General features: G+C 36.2%; 1 protein-coding gene across 4 annotated transcripts in view; it reads right to left on the reverse strand.

The window, feature by feature from the left end:
* The window catches only part of LOC134668144 (diuretic hormone class 2), a 120192-nt gene that overhangs the window by 3926 nt on the left and 89784 nt on the right, over positions 1–26482 (reverse strand). The window contains exons 2-5 of one of the 4 annotated variants that reach the window (XM_063525659.1): positions 2700–2783; positions 1216–1320; positions 194–214; positions 89–109 (exon numbers count right to left, since the gene is read on the reverse strand). In XM_063525659.1, coding sequence (XP_063381729.1) covers positions 89–109; positions 194–214; positions 1216–1320; positions 2700–2782 — 230 coding nt within the window. In that variant the 5' untranslated portion in view covers position 2783. The remainder of the gene's footprint in view (positions 1–88; positions 110–193; positions 215–1215; positions 1321–2699; positions 2784–26482) is intronic. The other 3 variants (XM_063525660.1, XM_063525661.1, XM_063525662.1) reach the window with 3 other exon arrangements.

Here is a 26482-nt window from a genome sequence, read left to right on the forward strand (position 1 = left end):
TCATGCAAATATCCAAGCGCTATTAAAATAATCAATTATTCATGCACAAAAATACAACGACATTCATAATATTCATGCAAAAACGTACCTAGTAATGTCATCTTTATAACTGTGAAAAAATAAAAACATGTCAAAATGATAATTAATTTACATGCACTAAAATGCATAATATTCAATCGCTTTTAAGACGTACCTAGTAATGTCGTCTTTAAAGCTGTGGACAGACGAAAACAGGTCAAAATATGAAAAATGTGGGTTAAGATTACTTCAATCTGGTTTCCAATATGAAAAACCTTAATTTTTTTTAGTAAACATCTCAAGAAAAAATACATTGTTGTCTCGTCAAGCTTTTAATTGAAATCATTTCTTTACAAACAAGATATATTATAGCTTTTAATTTTATTCTCAATGGTATTTATTATTAATAACATAAGCATTTATTTTTCATCAGCTGATGTAATAACAAAATATTACTATTTGGTTGACAAGAATTTAAAAAGACTAACCTAAAATTTCTGCACGAGCCTTGATTAAAGTAATCTTTAAATTGTCCGTAACGTTCAACATTTTAAGTTGCATTGCCAATTCATTTCAATTTAAAGATGAATACAACAAATTTTGAAAACACATGACGGAGAATAGTCATGCAAAAATGTACAGCCGAATAATTTTTTGAACGCAGAAAATGTTATGTCTGTACAGTAAGTACCGGTCAAAAATTAATAATAAACTATGTAATGTGTGAATAATTACTATACTTTTTTGTATATCTCCAAGGGAACCATACTTGTCCTATAGTTGACTTGTGGTCTATATCATTATATACATTCTGACGTTACGGTATGGAAATATTTCAGCGCTTTAACACTTTAAACTCCCGCGTTTTGTACACATATTTAATTACACAAACGGGTCTACCAACAACAATTAAATTATATCACAGTAGACCCGTTTTTCTAATTAAATATTTCAGCGGATGTTAATAAATATTATTGACCGGTACTGTTGACGATACCCCAGTAGCAGAAGTTGCTAAGCGGGCCAGGTGTTCAAAATTATCCTGACTCGTTATTTTTAAGAGAATAAGAGTGTGTCAAGATAATTTTGAACACCTCGCTCGCCTAGCAACTTCTGCTGCTGACATATATGATGTAGGTCACATAAATTTAATTGTCCTTCTTAATGAAGATATAGTTATGGATGAAAGGAACTTACTTCTCCATTTTGCGTTCCATCTGGATGAGGTTCCCGAGGCGGTTCAGCATATCCATGATCTCTTCAGGGTCGTACGGGCCGTCGTTGCGGTAGTAGTTGTTTTGACTGTAAATTATATAATAAACATATTAAAAAGAAAGTTTTTTCATGTTTATACCATAAAAGATTATGGTAAGTTAAAAGTTAGAATTTACACTAGATAACAATTAAGGCTCCTCTTCACGTTGGGCCAACACCAACGCCAACGAGGGACGCATTTATGCGTTAGAGGGAGCAATTGATATTGCTATCTCATTCTACCGCATGGCTGCGTCCCTCGTTGGCGTTGGCCCAACGTGAAGAGGAGCCTTTAGGTTCATAACCGGACCGGACGCGTGTGCCAAGTCGAATGTCGTAGTAGTGTATCCTCAAAACCCGTGCTTAATCTTCTTAAATAAAGGATGACTCAGACTGGACCGGGCCGGGACTGAGTCGGAGCTTCCGGAACTTCGTTTTCTAAGGAAAGCACCACGTGATCACCGATCAACCGTCATAGAAAATGACATGTCGGACGACTCAGCCCGGTCTACTCGTAGCGTGAATCATCCAAGCGCAAGTCTTAGTAAGATGTAAGTGCAAGAAAGTGTACAAGTGTCTTCTTCTTCTTTTCTTTTGCCTTATCCCACATTAGGTGGGGTCGGCTCTCCTTATCCTTCGGCGCCAAGACGATCTGTCTTGAGTTATCGGGTTGAGTAGTTGGGTTTTTTCCAATAGTTTGGCCATACTCGTCCACCACGTCAGAGAAAGAAAAATAACAAATAGAAGAAGGAAGAAGTATACAAGAGTAAATAAATTAAATAGGTTTATTGAACTCAACAACCTCCTGGTAGTCTAATCATTAGTGACCATACGAAGCAAGAGTTCCCGGGTTCTAATCCTTTATTTGTGTGATTATCACGAAAATATTCGTGATCTGTCTTTAGTTATGGATGTTGTAAACTAAGAAAAGAAATGGGGTTGAGACCCTTGGTCCGTGGGGTCCTAATGCTGTAAAACTTTTTAAGGAGCTTTCGAAAAGGATTATAGACTTCACTGGTGACCGAAGAGCTGGTAGCTTTCTCGCTCAACGTATTAGCTTAGCAATACAGCGGGGAAATGCTGCCAGCGTCTTCGGCACCATGCCAAAGGGGCCCAATTACTTAGCTATATTTTAATTTTATCTTATTTTATTTAGTATTAGTTTTTAGTTTTAATTTAGTTTTATTTTATAGATAAGTTAGTTTATTTTCATTTTTAATATTTGTATCTACCTTATCAATAAACTTTTGTGTTTTAATTAGAAACAACTTAGAAAAGAAATAAGTTTCACATGGTCGATTATGATCATGCCGGTTTGCACGATTATCCACTAGGCAGAGGACTGAAGCTATTTCGAAACTTCGAAGGACACGATCCTCAGTAATGAGGGAATGACGGAGGAGATGATAATGAGGACTAAGTACAACTACCTGGGGTAAGACGCCGCTGGCACCGCCAGGAGGAGACCCACCAGCGCGCAGCTCGCCAGGACGCAGCTTGCTCGAACCATTCTGGAACCAAAAATAAAGAATGTTAATACTACATCTTATAAACTGAAATAATATTTTCTGATAATAATTTAATTTGTTCTAATAAGTACTTCTATAGACAGACCTACGCCTGCCGCCCGCACCTTCCCCGCCACCCATATTCGTCCTACCCCGTCGCCCCCGTACCGCGCAGGCGAGGACTCATTTAAGCGGTCGATCTATAATACCACATCTTATGTTGGCGATAAACTCAAAAACTACCGAACAGATTTTCACGCGGTTTTCACCTATCAATAGAGTGCATGTTCTTGAGGAAGGTTTAGGTGTATAATTTGTTAAAGGTAACCCGTGCCGAGACAGGTCGCTAGTTCATTCATAAAGTGGACTTACATTTTTGTAGCTGGGTGTACAGTCACCTGCAATAATATGTTACATAACGAAGGCCGCAAAAATATCTGACACGTTCATATTTGTAGCGCAATAAGAGCGCGTCACATATTTTTGCGGCCTTCGTTGTGTAACATATTATTGCAGGTGACTGTACAATAATACCCATATATGTCGAAGACGAATTGGGTTTACATGCTAATTTTATGATCTGCTTTTCACTGATTGCGAGGAAAATATACGGAGATAATATGTATCTAAACGTGATTTATGACATTTATATTCAGGACTAAATAATTTACATACAACCAATGGTCGTAGGTATGGTAGACTTTGGACTTTACAGGTAAATCGGTAAGGGTATAAATATATTAATTTATGCATTAGAACATTTGCCAATTCATGCCAGATCTGCAGCAAAGCCTTTTTATGCTGCCCGCGCACGACATAAAGACGAACTTTACGAGCATGAAAAGAGAAAAGTCAATTAAGTACTGTATTGTAAAGTTGAAAGGTTACCAATAAAATTACCCGATTCCCATTTAACATCTTGACACGGTTTTGATACGACCTTGAAAATATCCACAAGGTCGTATCACAACTATTTCAAAACAGTAACAATATTATGAATTTGAATTGGGCTCTAGGACAAGAAATCAAAAAGATCAATTAATAACTAGACTTATAAGACTCCTACAGGAAGAGGCAGAAGACCAGCAACCTGATGGTCCAATGTTGAAAAAGAGGTGAGGACACAAAACCTGACCACACAGACAACCCAGGACAGATTGTCCTGGCGCCGACGTACAAGGAGGCCTGACCCCAGCTGAACTGGGAACTGGGCTGGACAAAGAAGAAGAGATACTAGACTTATACCGCCCGGGATAACAGGGCCTACTGTGAACCACGTTCAATGTGTTGCCTCTCCGTCGCACTTATAAATTCGTACGTCAGTGTGTCATAATAGGGAACACGTCGAACGGGGTTCGCGGTAGGCCCTATGGACCGCAGCCGACGCGCACGAATGAGAGTAGACGGAGCGCGGTCTACTCAACTTTGACACCAACCAGCTAGTTATCTTCAGTTACCCGTGAACAAGATGCATGTAACTGCGTCGAAATATCGGGAGCTCGAAAATAATACAAAAGGTAATCACGGTTCATATCCCGGTCGATATAAGTCTATTGAAACTAATCGTGAATTATTCAAAACTGTTATTTAGTGATAAATTCATCAAACGAGGAACGTTGAAAAATAACAATTCTACGCCTTTTGTTTTGACGGAAATGTGAGGTAGAAGTTTAATTGTTTTTGTTTCGCTTTGGATTAAAATATTATCTTACAGGGAACTCCAAAATTGGTAGTTAATCCCAGGTGCTGTTAAAATTTGGAAACTCCAATAAGAACTTCAATCTTTGTTTGATACTGCAAAATCTTTGTACCCAGTAACCTTTTGGAATCTTAATTTCACTTCGGATTACTAAAACAGACAAGTATAAGGATTGACACACGCTAGACCGGGCCGTGCCCGGACCCAGGCGTCCAACATGTCATTTTCTTTGACGGCTGATTCACCTGACGCTTTTCATAGAAAACGAAGCTCCGGAAGCTCCGGCCCGGCTACGGCCCGGTCTAACGTGAGTCATCCTTAATATCTACTTAATTAACGATTCAATATTTGCTATAATAATTAAGAAGGTCTAATAATAACCTCTCTTTGCTTGGAAGTACTTTATGGTTGAAACCAGAAACGTAGAGACCGTCTAAGCTAATTTTGCATCAAGTCAAACATAACAAAGTGAGGGATTGTCAAAATAAACGTCATATTTTTCAAGTGATTTGAAATTTAATGATTTATTTTATTTTACAGTATTTGTTTATTTATTTATAAATAAAAAAAATGACCTATTTAGTCGTTCGGTAGGGTTCCCAGAAGGCTGGCGGCATTGCTGATCCGTTGGGCAAAATATAGGCCAAAAAATATTTATTTATTTATTTATTTTATTGATAAAAATGTTTACATGACATTACTGTTAAACCAATGCGTTACGAAACTTACTAAAAGCAATAACAATACTTAGAAACAGCAACAATAATAATTACTGCTTACTGTGGGCCTAGATTGATTTGTGTACAATCGTTCCATAAGTAGCTAGGTACAGGGTGGCCAACTTGGAGGTATACAACTTTTTTTTGCGGCCATTTTGTGTTGGCGGCAAATATGACAGTTGTTGCATGAAAATTACTTTGTGTAGATACGGCAAATTTGTTATGGAGCGTTTACAAGACGGGGACACGTGTCACGCGCCACGAGCCACAATAGAAACATTAAAAATAACGTTTCCCGGTCGATTAATTTCGTGAAACGGTGACATTGACTGGCCCCCAAGATCGCCTGATTTAACAGCTCCTGACTTTTTTCTGTGGGGCTATCTAAAGGGACGTGTCTATGCTAATAGGCCAACGAACCTTCAGCAATTAAAACAAAATATTCGAAACACTGTCGCTGAAATAACGCCAGAAATGTGTGAAAAAGTGATGAAAAACGCGATGAAAAGGGTTCGCATCTGCCATGCTGCTAGAGGTGAACATTTGGCTGACATTATTTTCCATGTGTAATTGCTGACCCTACATATTATATTTAACAAGGAATACTTAATATTTTTTATGTTTAATAGAATAAAATTTCAAAAATAAAGTGTATACCTCTTATTTGGCCACCCTGTACTTAATATCAATTTATTATTAAAGTCGTTTTATTTATTTTTAGATTTAGTATTTAAGTTGTGTAGGTTAGTTATTTAATTATGTTTTAGGTATTACTTACATAATTTTGTTTCAAGGTTTGTATTCTATTTATTTATATCGCCATTGCTAATGCCATGCAGACGTCGGAAGTTAAGGTAAAAAAAACATACAACCGAATTGTTAACCTCCTCCATTTGAGATTATTTGGAAGTCGGTTAACAATGAATTTATATAGCGATAGACCCGTTCGTGTACCTAATTAAATAAATGCCACGCAGAGTTATATTCGTCTGATTGTATTTACGTCACAACCAATTCTCGGTGCAGTGCAATAATTTGATTGTGGTGGCTCTTAGCCGGTCCCTAATGCCTTCGGATCGACTGGACGGTAACCACTAGTCGCAGTTTCATTGACCGGTTTAAATTTAAATCGACAAATTAATCTTAATGGCGTGTGTTAGGTAGTGCAGATTGAAATCTTAGTTTCCCCACAGATTTATGATGATAATGACGCCTACGCTTAAAGTGTGAATAAAGCAATTACTATGGACATTTCATGAGTGCGAAAGAGGGCACACTATGAATTAGGGAACGTGACAACGTGAGCTTCATAGCGGCCGCTAACGGCCGCGTGAATGTCCCAAGACGTAAGATTGGGGGACTGGAAAATGCGAAAAGCTGTATTTAGGAGAACCACCACAGTACGTTGGGTGGTTATAGTTATCATGGAATACCTATATACTGTTACAAAAGAAAATATTTCATTGTAAATTTTATTTTATATGTTTCCTTAAGTCCTTCCGTGAAATTGTAGTACCTAGTACATTGTCTCCAAGGAATAGACAAATGTTTTTAAAGCACAAAATTAAATGAATACCTAAAATATGAATTGCGAATTTTCCTCAATTTTAAAATCACCTCCTCAGACATCCAATTATTAAGCTATCTATCTCATTTCCATTTTCGCTTCTACCTTTGTCGGCGTTAAGTAAAAGGCGTAAAATTTACCTTTTTCCCTCAAATATAACTGAGCCAAAACCCAAACTTTACATATTACATTTAGGAATAAATCGTATTAAGTTCACATGGACTGAAAACTATTTGCATATTAATATACTCGTAAATTAATAAAAAGTAAACAAAGTCTAACCTAAACCTAAACTAATTTAAAACTAAAAGTCTATATTTAAAGAGGGCCCCTGGGGCATAGTGCCAAAGATACTGGCAGCATTTCCTCAATAAATCGCAATGGTTATTCGGTGAGCGAGGGAGCTGCCATTTGGCCAAGTCCACAGACAAGGTGCCCATTAAAAACTTAGGTGTTCCTAAAAGGATCTGCTATCTATAAGGATGCTGCTATAAGGATGACTCACGTTAGACCGCACCGTGTCCGCACCGGAGCTTACGGCGCATCGTTTTCTATGGAAAGCATCACGTGATCGCCTGTCATGTTATAGAAAAGTATTGAAAACTTGCGGTGGGTCATAGTTGTAGTACGGGACTTTAATGTTTTAGAATAATTAAAGCAGCCTAAATCCAGTATTTTGCACGATTATTTCGCAATTGATTATAAATCCCGAAGCTTTGTTATCAACAAAAACTCGTTCCTGCAATCTGTGTCCCATCAGTCAATGACATGCTTAGTATGTAATCCTGCATGGGATTATGGGCATGGGCGTTCGCGTACATAATGGGGATATGATTTTAAGCTGATATTTCTTAACTTGCTTTCGCCTGATGGTAAGATATTTGCCGTCACCCACGGACACCCTGCTGCACCAGAAGTGTGTGCCTTATCTTGAAGGTTTGAAGGTTGTATCGCTCTGACTGACTGTACACATGTAACTCGATATTATAGATAATAAAAAATCTAAACCAGATAGTCTAAACTTGATAGGGAGTAATAGTTAATGCCAAAACCCATCAGGTATAGAGGCATTTTCCTCAGATACGAGTAGATTATGCTTTAACTGCCTTAGGCTGCGACTTCCACAATCATTAACAAAGTAGTCCAATTGTGTTAAAACACACTGCTTCGTTCACTTCAGCACTACTAGAAGTACTAGAGCTTAATACAGTTGTATTATTAAACGGTGCAGGAACGATCGTGGAACGTTCGAAAGTTCTAATTACGGAGCAATGTGTGAGGCGAGAAACTGTATTGGAGTTTTTACGTTTGTGGGAGAGTTGAACTAAGTTACATTACCAGCCGTTAACAGTTCAGCTATTACAATGTTCGCCGGTGTATGTGTTTGTGTAGCAATCTCTACAGTGACCACAAGCTAAACAGCTTGAGTTCTAGCTGACAGAAATGAAAATATATTTTTAATAATATATAGGTTTTTCTTCATCTTTACCATGCAATGCAGCCCGTATTTCCAATTTATTTATTCAGTTGTCTTTACGATTGATAAAGTATTTTTTTATTAAAAACTAAACCTATAAATACTCCCATATATTAGATAGCAAAAAGCGGTTATGGCTTGTAAAGACAACTGAAGAAATAAATAGAAAACAAACTAAACAGTGGTATAACATAACAATAGAAAGCTTGTATTACTTCAGTCCTTTGGAAACACGATCGCAAATCAATGTGGTCTCCTTGAAGGTCAGCTTGACTTTTGTGCCAAGACAATAAAAAAAAAAAGAAAACAATTGTCGGGGTTTGTCTTACTATTGGAATAAGGCTTAGAACCAGGACGTTTTGGCCAGTGGAGGCTTGGTCACTTTCTCTTTTATAAGATACCTATTTCAGTTTATAATATAAATACAAAATTCGGACTTTGTTCAATATTTCTGAGAAATAAGATTTGAAAGTTTGTCCTATAGAAAAGCATAATTTAGTTTTATATTTATATATTATATTTTTATTTATAGCCTTATATCAGAATACATTTTATACTATATCTACAGTTTTCCTTATTCTACGATAACCGATGTGTGCCTTTGGGCAAAGGCCTCCCCCAATCTTCTCCATTCTTCCTTATTTTGCACTAATCTGGTCTGTTTTACTATCATTGACACCATATTCACCATACCATATCATTTATTTTATTATATTTAGGTTATTTTACCGTATTTCTATAAGACTAAAGAAATGAGTAGGTAATATAAAGGGTCCGCGCTCGGTCCCATGAGGAGGTAAGGGGAGACTTCATTACTGTCAATAAGGGTCGTAGATAATTTTACTTTATGAATTAGAGCATAAAAAGCAACTTTATGCCACTTACGAAACATCACGAGCGTGAGAAGTGAAAAACATAATGACCAAACCCTTACAAAAAGAAAACAATCTAACATAAAAACAAAGTAAATACATTTTGTCATAAAATACGAAAATGAGATACTATAGATGACGTAGTTGGTCAAAGTGTCACGTACTCGTATCAATACGATCCTGATCATTCCCATAAATTGAGGTGAATCGTCCAGCACAATGTGATCTCAAAATCAGTAACAACTATATCCGAACGGAGGGCATACTTATACTGGATATATAGGTGATACGTTTGGATACCTACCCTTGAATCCCTAGCGACTATACGAGTATGGTGCCCTATAAAGTATATACTAACATTAACCTATCGTTGTCCAGACAAAAAAGCGTTTTCTAGTAGGAAATTCTATTCTCTTAGGCCTTTTTACACACAAAAATATGCTTGGAATGTGTGTTTCAGGAAATGGGCAATTGGATGTTCTACTTAAGCCTTAAAAGCTTTCGTTTTATGGTGTGCTGCTTGCATAAAATTGGTGTTTTATGTATAAAATTTATAAAATATCAGCAATTTGTTGAGATGGTTTGGAGTCTAGACTTTGGACACGTGGAAAGAATGAGTGACAGAAGGCTAACATAGATAAACACGCGTATTTGGGAAACGAGATAATCACAAGATCTAGAGACGATAGAGATCAACTAGATTTACATTAGATATCGACTAGATGTGACTTGGATATCTAAGTCATAACTTGTCGAAATCGTTCAAGAGGACCTCCAGAATCGCGGAAACGTCAAATTTGGCATATCTATCTTACAAATATCTTTAAATTATCCATATCGTAACTTGTTGAGGTCTAGTAGAGATCTAATTCATTTTCCGAATAGAGCAAAAAAGATAATTTATTCGTCAAACGTGAGTAAAGTAATATAGAGATGTTACTGCACAGAGTTGTACTTCATGCTTTGCCTCTCGGCGTACAAAATATAGTATGTACCTATCTATAATATAACAAATAAAATAAATTCGCGATAGACCCGTCTATGAATGTGAATTAATATGTGTTCAAAACACGAATGTTTTAAATATTATATAATATAACAGTCTAACAAATAATTAAATAAATAAATAAATAAATAAATATTATAGGACATTCTTACACAGATTGACTAAGTCCCACAGTAAGCTCAAGAAGGCTTGTGTTGTGGGTACTCAGACAACGATATATATAATATACAAATACTTAAATACATAGAAAACACCCATGACTCAGGAACAAATATCTGTATCATCATACAAATAAATGCCCTTACTGGGATTCGAACCCAGGACCATCGGCTTCGCAGGCAGGGTTTGTATAATTAAAATACAAATAAAACAATAATATCATCGAGAGTGTATGTATAAGGGATGAGTAGAAGCGGAAGTCAATAAAATATAACTCAAAGTTTTGGAATCCCCATTAGGTAACAGTTTATTGGCAACAAATTAGCATGAGTAAATAGTAATTACTAATTATTAAAAAATTCAATTAAAGATTACTTTTTACGAGACAACTGAAAGGTTATATTGAATGGCCTCATGTTAGTTTTGAGCTATTGAAACTGCTATCATTAACCGAATTGAGAATAGATGTAGATTTAAATCACAACACCTTATAAAATAAAGTCCCCCGCCGCGTCTGTCTGTTTGTGTGTTTGTATGTTCGCGATAAACTCAAAAACTACTGAAGGGATTTTCATGCGGTTTTCACCTATCAATAGAGTGATTCTTGAAGAAGGCTCGACTGAAACTTAAGTAAAATACAGAAGTCAAACGGCATTTAAAAAGGAATCAGATATGCTACTTCGCGTCAAAAATGAAAAAGATACAAAAGACTTTTTTCGTAAACGTGACAACAGCGACAGCACTTGTTTCGTATCAAATTTGCAACCGACATTTACCTCTCAACGGAGCGTTAAGATATTATATGTTTGTATTGTTCCGCGTTTTCTTTTGTTTGACGGAATTCGAGTATTGAAAGATTCGGTGGTGTTTGGTCGGTTAATGTTTCGGTAATAAAGGAAAAAAGAAATATGACATAAATTCAGAAAGACATTTTAATTCCTCATTCCTCACCCTTTCAATCAATCCTACTCGCATCTTACGTATGCAACGTATTATTTGGTATCTTCGGGCGCACGAGAGCCGAGAAAACTAGGAGTCGAAGTGGTCGGTCATCATCATCATTATTTTGCAACAACATTGAAAGTCTAAATTGTAGCTTTATGGTAACGTTCCATTTCTAACCGCAGCTGCGTTACCGGTACTGAATGCGTCGCTGTCATTGTCAATTTCCATAGTAAAATGAACAGTTAATGCAGCTATCGTTGGAAATGGACTGTCACCTTTAGTTTAGTTGACCGGTTCGTATTTTCGACTTCGGCACATGTAAATATGATTTCGCTTTTGCTTAAATTGACAAAAACTTAAATTACAATTTTATTTTGCCTTAAATAAATAACTAAGATAATTATTAAATAATATTTTTGAAGAAGCCCAAGAAGCCACAAACACTTACATGTCAGTCTAAAACGTCCTGCAAATCAGACGACTCTCAACTTCCCAGCCAAACTACCGGACCAAAATCAAAGCGCCCTATAAAAGAACAACCGGCTTATCAAGATCCATCCAACCGTGATGTCGATACTTAACAACCGGTACTCCACAACTAATTGCATCGATACCTATATCGATTACTAATTATCGATACTGATCGACTGGCAGATTTCTGATATTGTTTCCGCTGTGTCATGTAGGAAACACCTACATTTTAATAAAGGTTTGCTTTGTTTGGGAGTTCCGTCATTTAAAAAACTCCCTGAAATGGTTTTCTAAAAGGGGTGTAGGGAAAGCAGATGCTGGAATAGTATATTGTCGACGGTTGTCGCTTTTTCTGCAGGAAGTTTAGAAAAGATTATAATGCGCAGCTTTGCACTATGATTGGCTATAATTGTTACAAAAATTGGCTCATCTAAGTCATCTTACAAGTACACTGATTCCCCCAAGCTATTTATTGGGTGAATACTTACCCAACGAAGTAGAATAACTATAGAAGTACCATAAAATGGGGTGAGTGGGGACAAAACTAACATTCAAACCTCAATAAAAGTTTATTTTTACATGTGGTAAACTGATTTGTATACATAATAAATATTCCGGTCGTTTGAATTTTAGTTTTTTTTATGATTTTGTGTAGTTACATTTCATAACTTTAAAGATAAATACGAAATAGTAGGAAATCCTAACTCACCCCGTAGTAGGGGTGAGGAGGCATTTCCTACTAAGGTGAGTTTTGAAAATGGTTGGATCGACACTTTGGGATTATGTACATTATCATAGCTTGATTTGTTATTAGAATATATATAATTTACGCAGTAGCCGGTAATAACCAACTCACCCCTCTGTCATCCCTCTTCACCCCATTCATAACTGCCCTCGTATTATATTGACTCACCTCATTTTACGGTATGTCAAAAGCTCGAAAATGACCACCCATTCTATATGTGATCTCTAATATGCAGTTGTTCAAGTCCAAGTTATACTAGACACAAATTCATAGTCAAGGTAAAATGTTTTAGAACATGTTTGTTATAAACTTGTGGTGCCAAATTTGCCCAGCGCTAGCGCCACTGCAGCGGTGAAAGTTACTGTTGTATATTGCCGTGTGCTAACGAACAGAAGTTACAATGTATTCTAAAGTTGGGCAATGTTCAATGATAAAGACAAATTGCATTTCCGCAGCTAGTGCTAGTACAGACCATGCACCTCAACTACTAGACGGAGTACCTAGGTACATTTAAGAGCCAACAGGAGTGGTCATTTCTCCATACAAACGTACTCGACTGTTTCCTCCATGGGTTTTGATCCTAGAGCAATGATTTTTGCAACACAGATTAATATTATCAATATCTGTGTCGGACCGTTTTGCTTTCTTTGATTGTTTTGTTTTTTTAAGGCGCTAGAGCCCTTCAAAAATGGCCAAAATGGCCTCATTGACTATGCCGCAATGAGAAGCGTAATATTCAAAACTGATATCAATTAGCCACAAAAGCAAAACGATCCGACGAAGACCGACCGATATCAAAATCGGTTCATACGTTTGTGTGTTGGTTTTTTTAATGAAATGTTATTAGGCCTAACAGCGGTGGCTGGACATTGTGACAGCGGACATGGAAGAGAACAATCTCACACCTGAGGATGCCGAAGACCGGGCAAAGTGGAAAAGATTAAGCAGGAAAGCGGACCCTGGCTCTAGGCCCGGAAAACGCTAGGTAGAATGTTATTGAAATTTGAAATAGGCTTTTCTACGAAAAACATAAATGATGACAAGGCACTTTGACACAAGGTTGACAAAGCAAAAAGCAGAAAATATTTGTGTTATAATTACCTAGCCTAATTACCGCGACCACTGAAATGTAAAATGTGACGGTAATTAGAAGAGCGACAAAATTAAACAAGGAAAAAGCAGGTGTTTAGCAACAAATGTATACCTATTTCTTATATTTGTTACCGAAAACAGTTCATGTTAAAAAAATCAGTGTCAGTGTAGTAAATAAATTGTAGGCAAAGATAATAATGATAAATAATATTGAGGTATTTGGGCAAAATGGACTTCCTACAAACCATAAATATTAACGGCTCGATTCTGAAAATGTATTAGATCTCTACTAGACCTCAACAAGTTACGATATGGATAATTTAAAGATATTTGTAAGATAGATATGTCAAATTTGAAGTTTCCGCGATTCTGGAGGTCCTCTTGAACGATTTCGGCAAGATAGATATGTCAAATTTGACATTTCCGCGATTCTGGAGGTCCTCTTGAACGATTTCGACAAGTTATGACTTAGATATCCAAGTCACATCTAGTCGATATCTAATGTAAATCTAGTTGATCTCTATATCGTTTCTAGATCTTGTGATTATCTCGTTTCCCGAATACGCGTGTATGTCTAATTTTTCAAGTCCGGTTCTACGAACCATGAACGATTTATTTCAATATCGCACTTCCTCGTAGCTTCTTTGTAGTACTTATAGTTCGTTCTTTTTAGCATTAGAAAGAACTTGCAAGAAGGTAAGCGATCTTGACATGTCTTTTAATTAAAAAACGCTTTTAAAAAATCAGTTACTATTACTTACGAAAGCAGAAGAATATAAATGATCGTATTAGATTCATAATTGTTACATATTTGCCGTGACTTATTTTTTGAACGTGTTTTTCAATAAAAAGACACATCAGGATTGTTTACCTTATTTCTAATGCTAAAAAACTCGAAGTATAGATGTAGATTTCGCAAATCAGTAAGAAGATGAAATGTCAGAAAAACATCCTATAGAAAAACTGCTAAAATGTTAAAATATTCTAAATTTATAACATATAGGTAAACACATGTTTTATTTTGAAGTAAACGTGTACAAAAAGTTCTTTTTCACGTTTTCTCTACATTTTCTTCGTTATATGGTTATAGATAAGTAAATTATGATCGTCGTTGCGTCGTCGCACATCTTAGAATAATTAACAACTCATCAAGAACTTGGATTAGCACCCATCGCGCGTGAAAACACTTAAAAGAGTTAAAAGGAATCCCTCCTTTGAGAGATGACTTAGATATCCAAGTCACATCTAGTCGATATCTAATGTAAATCTAGTTGATCTCTATATCGTTTCTAGATCTTGTGATTATCTCGTTTCCCGAATACGCGTGTATGTCTAATTTTTCAAGTCCGGTTCTACGAACCATGAACGATTTATTTCAATATCGCACTTCCTCGTAGCTTCTTTGTAGTACTTATAGTTCGTTCTTTTTAGCATTAGAAAGAACTTGCAAGAAGGTAAGCGATCTTGACATGTCTTTTAATTAAAAAACGCTTTTAAAAAATCAGTAACTATTACTTACGAAAGCAGAAGAATATAAATGATCGTATTAGATTCATAATTGTTACATATTTGCCGTGACTTATTTTTTGAACGTGTTTTTCAATAAAAAGACACGTCAAGATTGTTTACCTTATTTCTAATGCTAAAAAAATCGAAGTATAGATGTAGATTTCGCAAATCAGTAAGAAGATGAAATGTAAGAAAAACATCCTATATAAAAACTGCTAAAATGTTAAAATATTCTAAATTTATAACATATAGGTAAACACATGTTTTATTTTAAAGTAAACGTGTACAAAAAGTTCTTTTTCACGTTTTCTCTACATTTTCTTCGTTATAAGGTTATAGATAAGTAAATTATGATCGTCGTTGCGTCGTCGCACATCTTAGAATAATTAAAAACTTATCAAGAACTTAGATTAGCACCCATCGCACGTAAAAGCACTTAAAAGAGTTAAAAGGAGGGATCAGTGCGTTATACACGAAAAATATTTTTTTTTTGCTATATAAGCCTTATTACAAAGGAACAAAGTCTACAATTGCAAGTTATTCGATGTTGACTGTACTAAACTTTTAAAGTATCAGTTGAAAAACTTTGTTTGCCTGTTTTTGGTGTGGGTAGGTTCGTCTTTAGGTAAGATTTACTTTATACATAAGCTTAAAACTCAGACTGTTGTCACTGTAAAATGATTTACTTATTTTAAAATAATTCTGGGTTACCCCATTTTGTAACTGTTACATAAAATATATGTGTTTGCTTGCGGGTAAAGGTGCTACAACAGATTACTCGCTACTTCTTTAAGTTCAGTTACAGTCTGTTACGGCGTATAGCTGGATGATCCTGCTCACATAGTAATATGTATTATGTACGATCCTGCCTGTGCGGGAATTTTATAACTTACGGCTCGATTCGGAAAATGAATCAAATTTCTACTAGACTTCAACAAGTTACGATATGGATAATTAAAAGATATTATTTTGTAAGATAGATATGTCAAATTTGACGTTTCCGTGATTCTGGAGGTCCACTTGAACGATTTCGACAAGTTATGACTTAGATATCCAAGTCACATCTAGTCGATATCTAATGTAGATTTAGTTGATCTCTAAATCGTCTCTAGATCTTGTGATTATCTCGAAATCCAAATAGGCCTGTGTAGTAGCAGGCGTGGCTCACTCCGCGATTTCGTCGCTTTGCTACACAGGTAGCTAAAAGTCCATCCGTTCGACCCCAATTTTGGGGTTTGCCATAAGCCGCGCGTGGCGCTGTCGCCACCTAGCGGCCGTATCTGTGCTTATCGTGACAGACGCGTTTTGTTAGAGAGTGAGTCTTCTGTACCTAGTACTATTATTTATTCTGTGGTAGTAGTATGTTGCCAAAAAAATAATTATTGTTTTCAGAAGCAACCAAACTAGTACGATCTATAAATTCTAAACTTTAAAATGTATAATCTTGTTAAACACTACGAGTATGTTATACACGTATTTTATTTACATCTGTATGTTTTTCTTATATATAAGCCTATTTAATGTCCAAATGCAGTTTTCTAAATTTTCATTCGATCTTCTTTTTGGTCTACTTTTACCGCATAAATCTATGTATACGAATGAATGAAACGCAAAAAAAATGTACGCAAAATATTCCAAGTCGTCAGTAAACTACTTTTCCCCATTCTCGCCACCATTCTATCACGAGTATAATAAGCATTTCTTTGTTTACTTCTAAGAATGTCCACGTGTAGGTATTGTGAGGTAAACAAAGCCTTTAGACAAGAGATATCTTCTTTATGAATAATACGAATGCGCGTCTAAGATAAGTGTCATCAGATCAGCCCACACTACTCACTGGTAAAAATAGGTTTTTGGAATAAAAAATCTGTGAAAATATTAGACAACGGTAGCATAAAATAATGCATTATATTCGAGGTTGATCGTAGGTCCGAGCTGTCAAACAAGGAAATAAACAAAACAGAAAATGATCATAACGTAATTAATATTTACAAAAAACCGGGCAAGTGCGAGTCGAACTCGCGCACGAAGGGTTCCGTACCATAATGCAAAAAAACAAAACAAAAAAAAGCAAAAAGAAAACGGTCACCCATCCAAGTACTGATCCCTCCCGACGTTGCTTAACTTTGGTCAAAAATCACGTTTGTTGTATGGGAGCCCCATTTAAATCTTTATTTTATTCTGTTTTTAGTATTTGTTGTTATAGCGGCAACAGAAATACATCATCTGTGAAAATTTCAACTGTCTAGCTATCACGGTTCGTGAGATACAGCCTGGTGACAGACGGACGAACGGACGGACGGACGGACGGACGGACGGACAGCGAAGTCTTAGTAATAGGGTCCCGTTTTACCCTTTGGGTACGGAACCCTAAAAAGGGCGCTGTGGGAGTGGCTAGATCAGTCTCTAGTGGAGAAAAATGCGACCGGGAATAATGCTACGCGGAACTAACGCGAGTGGGGAAAATGCGATCGGGAATAATGCTACGCGGAACTAACGCGAGTGGGGAAAAATGCGATCGGGAATAATGCTACGCGGAACTAACGCGAGTGGGAAAAAATGCGACCGGGAATAATGCTACGCGGAACTAACGCGAGTGGGGAAAATTGCGATCGGGAATAATGCTACGCGGAACTAACGCGTTTGGGGCACTGATCTAGCCACTCCGCTGTGGCTCATAATTTTGACACTGTTTGGACGTCATTTCATCCAGCTTCAAACTTCGTATTATTTGTTAAGAATAATCTATTGTTTCCACTCCTTTCCACCTACAGATTCGCTCGCACCTAATAACGTAACTCAATCCCTTTCTTAACAAACAAAAGGTTGGTTTTAAAGCGTAGGTTAGTTTCGTTAACTCGGACACCTACGCTTGTAGGTCAGTATTAATTATCACTATATATATTAATATGTAGGCGGCTGCCTATAATAAACTTACCCCTTTTTATTTGTTGTCCTTGAATATTGTGTCAGTAACAGTATTCGAATAAATTTAAAATTTGTAACAACATAAGGTTTGTAAACACTTTATTTCATTAGTTAAGAAGTTTGATTAAACCAAGTCAAGTGGAATATATCAAATACAATATCAAATTTTGAAAACAGACCGCGTAGGGGAGACCGAGGTCAGTTGTGACAGAGGAGAGTTGTGACATCGGCGATTTTTTGGAATCAATTAACTAGAAACTAGGTCGCAACAGTGTGCGTTTGTTAGCTCGTAACTTGAACTAACACACGCGCGCTATTGCGACCTAGTTTCTAGTTAATAGATTCCAAAAAATCGACGATGTTTCAACTCTCCTCTGTCACAACTCATCTCAGTCTCCCCTACACTTACACACAGCCTATTCTTAACTATAAAACCATAACTGAAAATATAAACAACTATAATAATGGCATTATAACAAGGAACCAAATGTCCCTATTGCATCTGTAACATAAATCCTACTTATCCAACAATATCTTTCCTGGCACGACTGTCTTTGTAAAGTGGTGTCGTCTCTCAAAGTGCCATGCGTTCACTTTGTGCCAATGTGTTGTACCAGATATCTCTGTGTCTGACGATGGAAGATGCTACTGGATAGTAGATATTATTGTATTACCTAGACAAAGGTTGATAAGCTCACTTTACTTTCTAGCTTTAGTTACTCGAAGGTAAGTTATTTTTGTCAACTGACATAAAGTGACATTCTATGAAACTTGCTAACTATTACGGCCCCGACATCATGAATACCGACATTACTTTGAAGGAATGACGTTTTTTAGTGATAGTGTAGGGAGTGTCATGAAGGAATGACGGCAAGTAATGAAGTTTATTTTAATAATTTCCGTTAGTATTGGAGTTATGTCAAAGTAATCATACTAGAAATGACATTACTACTGACAGTGAATTGATTAGAATGATGGAATGATGAAATGACAGAAATAATGATGGACGATAATGAAGTTATTAAACATTTTTAATGGCGGTTTGTTTACATAGCAAGTTCTATAGAATGACACTTTAGTGTTAATGGAATAAAATAAAATCTGTGATAATTATAACTTTTACCTTTGGGTAATTAGTTATGCATTTCTTTCATTCTTAGACATTAACGGCTGTCATACTTTACGAAATATGAAATAACCCGTGCTTGGGTAAAGTTGCATATTTTACAAAGAATTTGCTTAGTGGTTCCTTTTGCTTTGAAAAAATGATGGTCAAGAAAATAACTATGGTAGGTACCATCTAGAAATTATTCCAAATTAACATATTCCTAGACGGTTGTCTACCAAAGGTAACCACGAAAATGATGCAGAAACCAGTTGAAGCTAAATGCTGACCATACAGGTTGGCCCAAAAACACGTTGACATTTTTTTACTGCGGCATATTGTAACGATATGAAAAACGAAAGCGGTTTGTTGGTGAGGGGCGGTATATTTTTATACAAAACACTTTGTACACAACACACAACATCGATAAGTGACCTTATCGATTCAGAAGCTAAGAAGCTTGTTATTGTGGTTGACTAAGCATAGTGTAGTTGAACTGTTGGATCATTTTCTAAACATTGAGTAGGTACTTATTCTCTCGTCTCTTATTAACTCCAAACTAAGCTATTTCACTATTTGGAATACATCTACTGGGAACCACGAATGAGTAGACAAAGGAAGTAGCGATGTAGGTTTCCAAGAACTTAACAATAAGTTCGTGTTCAAAACGAAAAGTTTCAAACGTAGGCAAAGATTTGTGTACATACCTTTTCTTCGAAACTCGCGTTTGGCGTTTCTTAAAGTGTCTTAAGTCAGTTATTCATTTAAGGTATTAAACTCAAAATATATTTTCATTAAACACTCTCAGTTTTCTGAACTAAAATCAATGCGCTCTCGTGGGGCCAAAATAATACGAAGTGTTGAAAGTATATCATGATAAAATTGTTGTTTATTGCTAGAAACTTTAGTTTTATTTGTACGTGGTTCAAAATTGGTAAGGACGTGAATAGTAAGTTTAATAACAGGGAATTTTGGTTGGGATTTTAAGTTTCAAATTAATTATGGGTCATGATACTCATGAGCAAGGGGGTTCTGTCAATTATTAGGTTGGCTTCAATCATAGACTAGGAATCGTCTAGACCGAGCATAGTCGTGCTACCCCCTCTGCCACGCATACGGTAATTTTACTTCGATGTTCGAGTCGAAAGTGTCTTTGTGTGACATCCGTGTCTTTGAACGGACCAATCACGGCACGGCACGGGACTTCGCTCACCTCATCCCGCGCACCCCCGCATTTTTGGCATCATCGGTTGCATGAAATAATTGCTCTTAACTCGGTCTACACGATTTCTGGTCTATGGCTTCAATACTCGTCGTTATTTGTTTAACAAGCAAAGTTATTATTTATTTTATCACTTGAGATAATATTGATACCTGCGTAGGCGAAAGATTCCAAAATTGAACCAAGATAAGAAAATGAGATGATGAACATTTTGCGCTGCGCTCATATCAACCCACAAGTGATGAACAAAATTTACTGCCGTGTGACAAAATTAATACTATACATACCTTTATTACAGAAAAGTGTTACATCGCTTTAAAGTCCATGTTACCACCTAACTGGCGTAATACAATTTACTTTTAATTCCTAGAACAACTTTGCATTTGCACACGGAATTAAAAACGAACGAAGTTCTCTGTCTTTCCAAGTCAAAAATATATTTAAAAATTTGGGTTACCATGAAGTAGTAGTAAATACTTGAAACAAACAAGAATAAAGTGGGTTTATTCCCTGGAAAGTCCCTAGGCCCGTTAATCGCAACAATTATCCTGGCTAGTAAAAGTCTACGACTGGAGGGTCCGGACGGGACAACGACAGAGTAATAATGTTAATTTATGTAGATTTTTTGGGGTAACCTTTACATAGTTTTATCAAAAAGTTATTTTTTAGAAAAGGGTTTTAAGAATATCCTTTTATGTTAAAGTGCTATCATTTATTAATACCTAATGTATTAATTTTCTTTGAACAGTCATCACGACAATTTATCGATAGATAAAAAAATATCCCAAAATATACCCTATTACAATGATTATTTAAGTTACAATAAAAAAGAGAGGTGTGAATGTACTAATTAGTCATCTTAAACTTAAGAATAGAACGATAAATTCCAAACTTAACGTTCGTGAATTTAGGAAGAACGTTTGTTTGCCCGCGCTAATTACATTTGAACTTTTTTCCCTTTTCTCTAAGAGAAAAGAATTCATTATAAACGCAGGACACGTACCTTATACCAACTTTATTTTACCATTGGCTAAATCAAGAACTAACGGAGTTTTATACAAGCGTGTAGTCGTTTTTCTATAACAGTGGCGCCGGTGTCGACAGCACGATTAAATTTGTGCGGTCGCAGTCATGGCGGATAGACTGGCTAGTTGTTTCTTTTATAAATAGGAAATTAAAAGACGAAGAAAGTAGCCTCTTACAGGCAATCTAGGGGAGTTAGACATGAAGCGAGTTCTAGTTATTTTGTATCGATTACTTTGAGTGTTAGGGGCAGGCTTTTGTGTAGGTACCTAGGTACCTAGGTACAGACGTCTTTTAGGATTAGGTACCTAGGTACAGACGTCTTTTAGGATTAGGTACCTAGGTACAGACGTCTTTTAGGATTAGGTACCTAGGTACAGACGTCTTTTAGGATTAGATACTGCTAGGTGTCGTTTCTCTCATAAGGAAGTTGGTTTGGTTCTTTCTTTCAAGCCTTCTCTATGTGTTGTGTTTTTCCGAAAGTGATGTATTAATGTAGGTTAATAATGCCAAACGGAGCAGTAGTCAGATGAACCATTTTGTTTAATATGTAAATATTTAGTTGAATTTAACAATGAAAATTTGTCTACTTTTATTAAGCACTATTTTCCCGATTCTAAGCAGAGTAATCCTGACATTGCTAAATTCAAAGAAAAACATGATATTAATGCATATTTAAATTAGTTCTTAAAACCTGTTGCGGCCACGCGCTTTCTACGAAGCTACCGGAGGCACCGCCTGATTCGAACTTTAAGATATGTCAAATATTAGATAAAGATACGATATGCATCGGATATGGTAGTGTTTTTGTTTGAATAAACATCAGTTTTGACACTGTCATAACCGATCCATGTCGTATTTTTAGCTAATTTTGACGTATCTTAAAGTTCGGATCTGGCCGCTAGAATGTACCTATTATTTGCAGAAGGATTTTAACAGTTCATGAATAAACAAAATCCTTTTATTGTGCTCTGCAAAAAGCTTTTAAACCGATTTCTCTTAAAATATTACGATGCAGCGTGTGAAGTCTAGTTTCAAAATAAGAAGTAAAGGAGTTTCAACAAATAATATATGTGGATTTCCAGCAGAAAAGGGTCCTTATGCTTCATGCTTTTCGGTGAAGGAAAACATCGTGAGGAAACCTGCATACATCTGCGAAGAAATTCAAAGGTGTATGTGAAGTCCACAATCCGCATTGGGCTAGCGTGGGGACTATAGCCCAAGCCCTCTCGCGCATGAGAGGAGGCCTGTGCTCAGCAGTGGGACGTATATAGGCTGAAATGATGACGATGATGATGCTTCATGTGCATATAAGGCTTCTCTGATGGAAATCCACATATCGTCGGGTGACAAGCAAAAGTCACTAACTAACACCATTGAAATTATTGGACAATAAACCGTGTTACAAGTGTAATAAAGTGCATTGTTACGAGTAATTTGATTTTTTGATAGTACTTAGTGACTTTTGCTTGTCACCCGACGATATAGTGTCTGTCTGTTGCAGCTTACGTAAAAGTAATCCGAGGGAACTTTCGAGTTAATGAATATTTCAACTTGGAAGATGAAGGAAGATGAAAAGGTAAGGTATTCAGTTTAATGCTTTAAGTGCAAAACTCGTGAATCATACGTAACTTGAGGAGATCCGTAGACGAACTAAAGTCACTGACATAGCCCACCGGATTAGCAAGCTGAAGTGGCAATGGGCAGGCCACATTGCACGCAGCGAAAATGGCCGATGGGATCGAAAAGTGCTCGAGTGGAGACCACGGACTAGCAAGCACAGCGTAGGACGTCCACCCACAAGATGGACAGAAGAACTTGTTATGGTCGGCGGAAGACGCTGGATGCGGGTCGCTTCCAACCGGCACGTATGGAGATCCAAGGGGGAGGCCTATGCTCAGCAGTGGACGTCTTATGGCTTAGATGATGATGATGATGGTACGTAACATCAACTTACGTCTTCTTCAACTTAGGCAACGAAATATTGGTACCAAAATAGTTCGCGATGCTAATATTTAAAAGATTAAATAGATTGAGATTTGGGTCCTGCGGATTGTAAGGCGTCCCGGCAGACCTCGTCGGAGATGGCGGGACGAGCTTGACGCCTTTGACAGGGACCGTTGGGACACTTCAGGGGGTAGGGATACGTGGAGAAATAAAAGGGGGGGCGGGCTGCCCATTATGTACAAATATGCACTTTTCATAGACTAAGTACTTGTGCCTATGTGGATTTTAGTGTTTCTTACAGGGATACTAATAAGAAGTTACTTACTTACAGGGTTATTTAAACGAATCTTAAGGTAAATAAATTCATGAAAATCGCCTGCTTTTCATTATACCCAGACGACACCTATTAGACACCTGTTAGGACACATTAGGATTAAGAATACCTCAGATCATAATTAAATCATTAAAGAGATAATAAGTGAATAAGGTAATATGGTCTCATTTATAAATGCAAATGAATACTTTCCAAAGTCAACTAAAATACATTAACCAGAAAATCATAAAATATTAGATTTTAAATGGAAAACAATGAGTTATTAAGAAATACTATTCTTTGATGAAACTGGCATTCCTTAAAGGCCGTTCGAATCCCCAAAGAGTGGATGGAATTTGCATAGCTTTGTTTCATTTACATCGTAAAAGGAGTACCAAAGATTCTTACTTTCAGACTCCGCTTTAACACATTCGGCGGCGAAACTTATGGTGATTGCCGTACTGCTAAATCTTAAAGTTTAAACTCAATTGGCAAGTAAAGATATAGCCGTTACCTCCGCTAAACGCGTCAAAGAAGCGCGATGCTGTAACGAGGACTGATAGTGTAGTAAATAAAGGTAGTGGACCCCGCAGTAATTCCTCAGCCAGAAAAAGCTTTACAGTATGATAAAGTATCAATACATAAAAAGTATTGTATACATTTCCAAAGAATAATACTAATAGTATTTAATTAAATACCTAAAGTCTTAAATCGTTAATATCTTTTTACGGAAAATTGCTCCGTTTAAACTTTCTTCTCCGGACATGTTCATGTAACGTATTGCAACAATATATGAAATATCAAAAAAAAATCCCCGCAGAAATACCAATATTAACAAAATATAATTTTTTGGCGTGGCTTGGACCGGAAAATTGCTCAGTCTAATTTTTTCACTGGAATGCCATTGTTGCCGATTTATACATACAAATTGAAAATCTAAAAAATTTACCATGTAACTATACTTTTTTTCAGAAATTGCCTTTTTACTCGCTGTGGAAAATTTCTCTATCCATTTTATTTATTGAATTAAGTTCACAGTTTTCTTTCCATTCAACTATAAAAACATCCAAAGAAATAACGAGCGTATTCAAAACTAAACATATCGGGAGCAGTGTATAGGGAGCGGGGTGTACAAGGGATGACAGTTCTTTTGGATATTTAAGATTTAAGTATATACGTGACTACTTAGTATATATTTAAAAAGAAATCAGGCTGAGAAATTTTCCACTCTCAGTTTTTTATAGTTCTAAAATACATAAACTTGGGTATGCATTTTTTTTTGGATTTTCTTACCCACTACGCCAAATTATATTCTAAGATCATATAAGAAGGAAAAAATGCCAGAGCAATTTTCGGATGAAAATGAGCGCCAAAAAAGGAATTATTGTAAAAAAAATATTCTTATGTTTGACAAAAGTTTTAGATTTTTTTCTAGTATCACATACTGATACAAATAACTTATTTGGTAAAATAATTTTGGACGGAGGAATTACTCGGTTCAATATATAAACAGATTTGTATTTTTACGTATAAATACCTAACTTAGGAGTGGTTTTTTTTTTTGGATATTTATATGTTAGTTTCGGCTCATACTATACAATAACCAAGCAAAATTTCATCGACTGAGAAATTAATGCATGGGTCTCCATACAACAACTTGCTTGATATTATAGGAGCTCTTGTAAAATACTCTGATTTTTTTTGACGAAGGTTATGCTAACGTAAAACCTGACCAGTAATATATGATCATTGTCAAGAGAGCGCTGTTATTCTCATGTATAGGGTGACAGTTCAGTATAGTATGAAAAAACTAGTTTCAGTGAAATTCCGCAACATGGCGCGTGATCATATATTCCTGGTCAGGCTTTATATGGAATTATACGGGTATTTGGCGGCTAATATAAAAGGACGCATTTGTTATTTGAGATGTCAAATGGTAGGAAAATGTATAGCCTCTTTCACAATGTCGAGCGTGATAATAATCAGCCATTAATCAGTCATACGAGTATTCATTGTGTTACACGCCGCGAATCACATCGAGCAATTGTATTGTCCTCTGTTTTTTTTATAACATAAGAGTTAAAGTTTACGCCCGGAACTGAATTAAAACCAAAATATGACTTTGCTAATCCGCGTAAAAAGATAACGTGCTAGTCAATCAGTGCTAACCCGTTATACTTACTTGCGTATTTTTTGCATGCAATTAATTTTGCCCGGAACTGAATTTTCATAAAATCTTGTAGCTCTTAATGTAAGCGGAATTATTATAAATGTAGTAAAAGAATGGTATAAGACTTCTACTTGTATCACTAGTGAAAAATTTCATTAAACGTGTACCAGTGCCCTGTTTATCAAATGCTTGTAACTTGTAATACAAGAGGAAGTCCCTTTTTGACAGCTTCTGTTAGAAAGGGAGTTCCACTTGTATTACAAATTACAAGATTTTAATAAACATGGCACTGGTCTTAAACGTTCCTGGTTGAATAAATGTCACTTTTGACACTTGACTGACAAATATCCATGACAATTGTAGTGTAGATCACATTCAGTTCCTCTTATTACATTCAGAATATGCCTCACAGTGACCACCAATTGTCTTGTTGGCTCTATCTTGTATTCAAAAGTGATCTGTGATGTATCCAGAAGGGTCTTGCAAGTCTTCAGTTGCGGGGGCTATAAATTTTGAAATTACTGCTTTTAGGATCTTTGAAATGACCCGTGGACTGTTAAACTGTTATAAAATTCTTGTTTGTTTGTACATTTACACATCAAATGTGAGGATTATAATTCTAACTTCCAAACGTATTTTAAAAAGTTCCATAGACTTTCTTTATTGATATAAGCGATCGAGTTGAGGATACCTATTTCAATCAAATTTAGTTGAATTGTATGAATTTGATACA

The sequence above is a fragment of the Cydia fagiglandana genome, chromosome 10, assembly GCF_963556715.1.
Source record: "Cydia fagiglandana chromosome 10, ilCydFagi1.1, whole genome shotgun sequence".
Lineage (NCBI taxonomy): Eukaryota > Metazoa > Arthropoda > Insecta > Lepidoptera > Tortricidae > Cydia > Cydia fagiglandana.